The sequence below is a fragment of the Protobothrops mucrosquamatus genome, unplaced genomic scaffold, assembly GCF_001527695.2.
Source record: "Protobothrops mucrosquamatus isolate PMUCROS unplaced genomic scaffold, P.Mucros_1.0 scaffold12105, whole genome shotgun sequence".
NCBI lineage: Eukaryota > Metazoa > Chordata > Lepidosauria > Squamata > Viperidae > Protobothrops > Protobothrops mucrosquamatus.
In genome coordinates this window covers 1-3,188 of record NW_015397883.1, presented here as the reverse complement: position 1 = coordinate 3,188, position 3,188 = coordinate 1, and the positions used below count along the sequence as shown (strand labels likewise).

The following is a 3,188-nucleotide window of genomic DNA, read 5'->3' as shown; positions in this document are numbered from 1 at the left end:
GGGGGGGGGGGGGGGGTAGGTGGTTAGAAGGCTTGGCAATTTACTAAAATGTCCCAATATGCTGATGCTGAGACTCTAGAAAGAGTACAGAGAAGAGCAACAAAGATGATTAGGGGACTGGAGGCTAAAACATATCAGGAATGGCTGCTGGAATTGGGGATGTCTAGTTTAACGAAGAGAAGGACGAGGGGGGACAGGATAGCAGTCTTCCAATATCTCAGGGGCTGCCCACAAAGAAGAGGGAGTCAAGCTATTCTCCAAGGCGCCTGAAGGCAGACAAGAAGCAACGGATGGAAACTCATCAAGGAGAGAAGCAACCTAGAACTAAGGAGAAACTTCCTGACAGTGAGAACAATTAACCAGTGGAACAACCTGCCTCCAGAAGCGGTGAATGCTCCAACACTGGAGGTTTTTAAGAAGAGACTGGACAGCCATTTGTCCGAAATGTTGTAGAGTTTCCTGCCTGAGCAGGGGTTGGAGTAGATGACCTCCAAGGTCCCTTCCAACGTTATTATTATAATATAGAAAATAATCAAATGGAGGTATAGTCCTCAACGGAGGGTTAACTGGGACATGAATTTCCATTGGGAAATTCCATTGGCGATTGTTCCGTCATTCATGCTCAATTATTTTTTTTACAAACTTTGGATTACTAAGCAAATCACCGCAGCCGTAAAGTGAATCACGAGGTCCTTAAGCGAACCGGGCTTTCCAGATTGAGTTTGCTTCTCAGAAGCTGGCTAGGAAGTTCGCCAATGGCTTTGGGACGCCGCAAACATTGTAAATTCATACTGGATGCCAAGTGCCTGAATTCTGATCACAGGACCCTGGGGATGCTACGGTGGTCGTAAGGGTGAGGACCGCTCATAAGTCACTTTTTTCAATGCCACTGTAACTTGGAACGGCCGCTAAACGAATCATTATAAATCAAGGACGACAGGTGGTTGAAGTTACAACGGCACTGAAAAAGAGTGACTTACGACCATTTTTCAGACTTAGGATTGTTGCCGCATCCCACAGTGATTTACATTCAGGTCCTTGACAACTGACTCACCTTTATGACGGTTGCAGTGTCCCGGGGTCATGTGACCCCTTTTGCAAACCTTCTGACAAGCAAAATCAATGGGGGAACCAAATTCACTTAACAACCGGGTTACTAATTTAACGACTGCAGGGATTCGCTTAACAAATGTGGCGAGGAAAAGTCGTAAAATGGGGCAAGACTCACTTCACAAATGTCTCACTTAGCAACGTACACTTTGGGCTCAATTGTGGTCGTACGCCGAGGACTTGCCTGTACTTGTATAAGGCATTCCTGACAGGTCTAACAAAGAGTAATCTAACTGAATTCAATTCTGCTTCCCGCACATCCCACTGGACACGTTTCTGGGCAAAGCTTCCAAGTGAAATAAGAATTTCAGGATTTCCAGGGACTTCCAAACAGCTTGCATAATACAAAGATTGTGATACAGGTAGTCCTCCATTTACAACCATCAGTGACCATTAGAAATTACGACGGCACCGGAAAAAGTGACATGACCGCTTTTCCAGACTTACAACGGCTGCAGCGTCCCTGTGTTCACAGGATCCAAATTCGGACACTTGGCAACGGATTCATATTTACGACGGCTGCAGCCTCCTGGGGTCATGTGATCCCCTTTTGCAACCTTCCGACACGCAAAGTCAATGGGGAAGAAGCCAGATTCACTTTACAACCGTGTTACTAACTTAACAACTGCAGCAAGTCACTTGGCAACTGTGGCAGGGAAAGATGGAAAAATGGGAGCAAAACTCAACTTAACCCCTGCCTCACTTAACAACAGAAATCTTGGACTCAGTTGTCGTCATAGGTTCAAGACAATTTATATTCCTAAGTGCAAAAGGCCCCAAGTTGCTCACACCTTCCGAAGCAGCCTGTCTGCTTCTACTACGATTTTCTGTGATCCATTGGGTCCATAAGATCTTTTCAGAAGAGGGCTTCTTGTCCCCCCCCCAGACAGGAAATAAATCTGTTCCTTTTTCAACTGCATTATTTCCAGCAAAGCCAGCTTCTCCACAGACTCTGTCAGCATTGAAAAGGATCTTGAGAGAGAAAGGAATATTATTTTGTTGTTGTTTTTTCCTCTCTCTGCTTGCCAGCAATCTTCCTTTGTGAGCTCCTGGCAGAGGGAACAAAACATCCAGATGGCGTTCTTGCTGGGGGTTCCAGATGGCCCGCTTGGTTATGGAGATAACAGATCACCTCACCTTTGGATTGTGCTCCCTTCAAGAAGGGTGGGAAGAACGGTGAGCGTGCCCAGGAATTTAAATCAGAGGAAGGGCTGGACAGAGTGGCTATGTTCAGACATAACACAAATGCGGGATTGTTATATGTCTATGGAGATTCGCAGTCATCCAGGTCCTGGTTGTCCCAAAAGGGGCTTTTTCCAGAGGCAACTGGACTTCCTTCGTTTTTCCTTGAAGATCTTTCTCTTCTCATCCAAGAAGCTTCTTCAGTTCTGACAGTCACTGACTTTGGGCTAATTACCAGGAGACAGAGTTCTAGTCCTGCCTTAGACATGCAAGCCAGCTGAGTGACAATGGGCCAGTCCCTTATTCTCAGGGTTGTTGTTGTTGTTGTGGGGAAAACAGAAGGAAGATGTGTTGGATAGGTTGTCCCCTTGAGTTATTTGCAAAAGTAATAAAGGCAGGGATATAAATAAATAAATACAAGCATATATGTGGTATCTACCAGCATCGAACAGGCAAACAAAAACCCCTCACCCTTTGGGGTGATCTCCAACATAGGGCCCCCTCACCTGGCAGGCCCACTTTCGGCCTTAGCAGCACCTCCAGAGTCGCTTTATCGTAGATTTCCTTGCTGACCTTCACTTCTGTGGGTCCGTACACCCCGACTAACACAGAGGTATCCCCTGAAAATAGCCAGAAAAAAAAAGAAAGGCTTTAAATATGCTCCTAGCAGCTGAATTGTGGAAATGAGGGAATTTATAGAAAATTTATCTACTCTAAATTTCTCTTTTGGGAGGGAAACTGACCTGCGGCACAAATATGTTGAATTGCTAATAACTGGAAGAGTTGAAATGTAGCGAAAGTTATCCAAAGGATAACTTTGGCATCCTCCACGATTTTCAAAAGGGGGGTTGCTGCAAATAACCCCGGGAGTCGGAAGTCCACACGTCCTAAAATGG

General features: G+C 45.6%; 1 protein-coding gene across 1 annotated transcript in view; it reads right to left on the bottom strand.

Annotated features, from left to right (window-relative positions):
* Positions 1-2,912, bottom strand: part of LOC107301379 (exosome complex component RRP46-like) — a gene marked incomplete at both ends in the record, with an annotated part of 6,328 nt that extends 3,416 nt beyond the window's left edge. The window contains one exon of the mRNA XM_015830613.1: positions 2,799-2,912. Coding sequence (XP_015686099.1) covers positions 2,799-2,912 — 114 coding nt within the window. The remainder of the gene's footprint in view (positions 1-2,798) is intronic.
* Between the last annotated feature and the right edge of the window lie 276 nt (positions 2,913-3,188).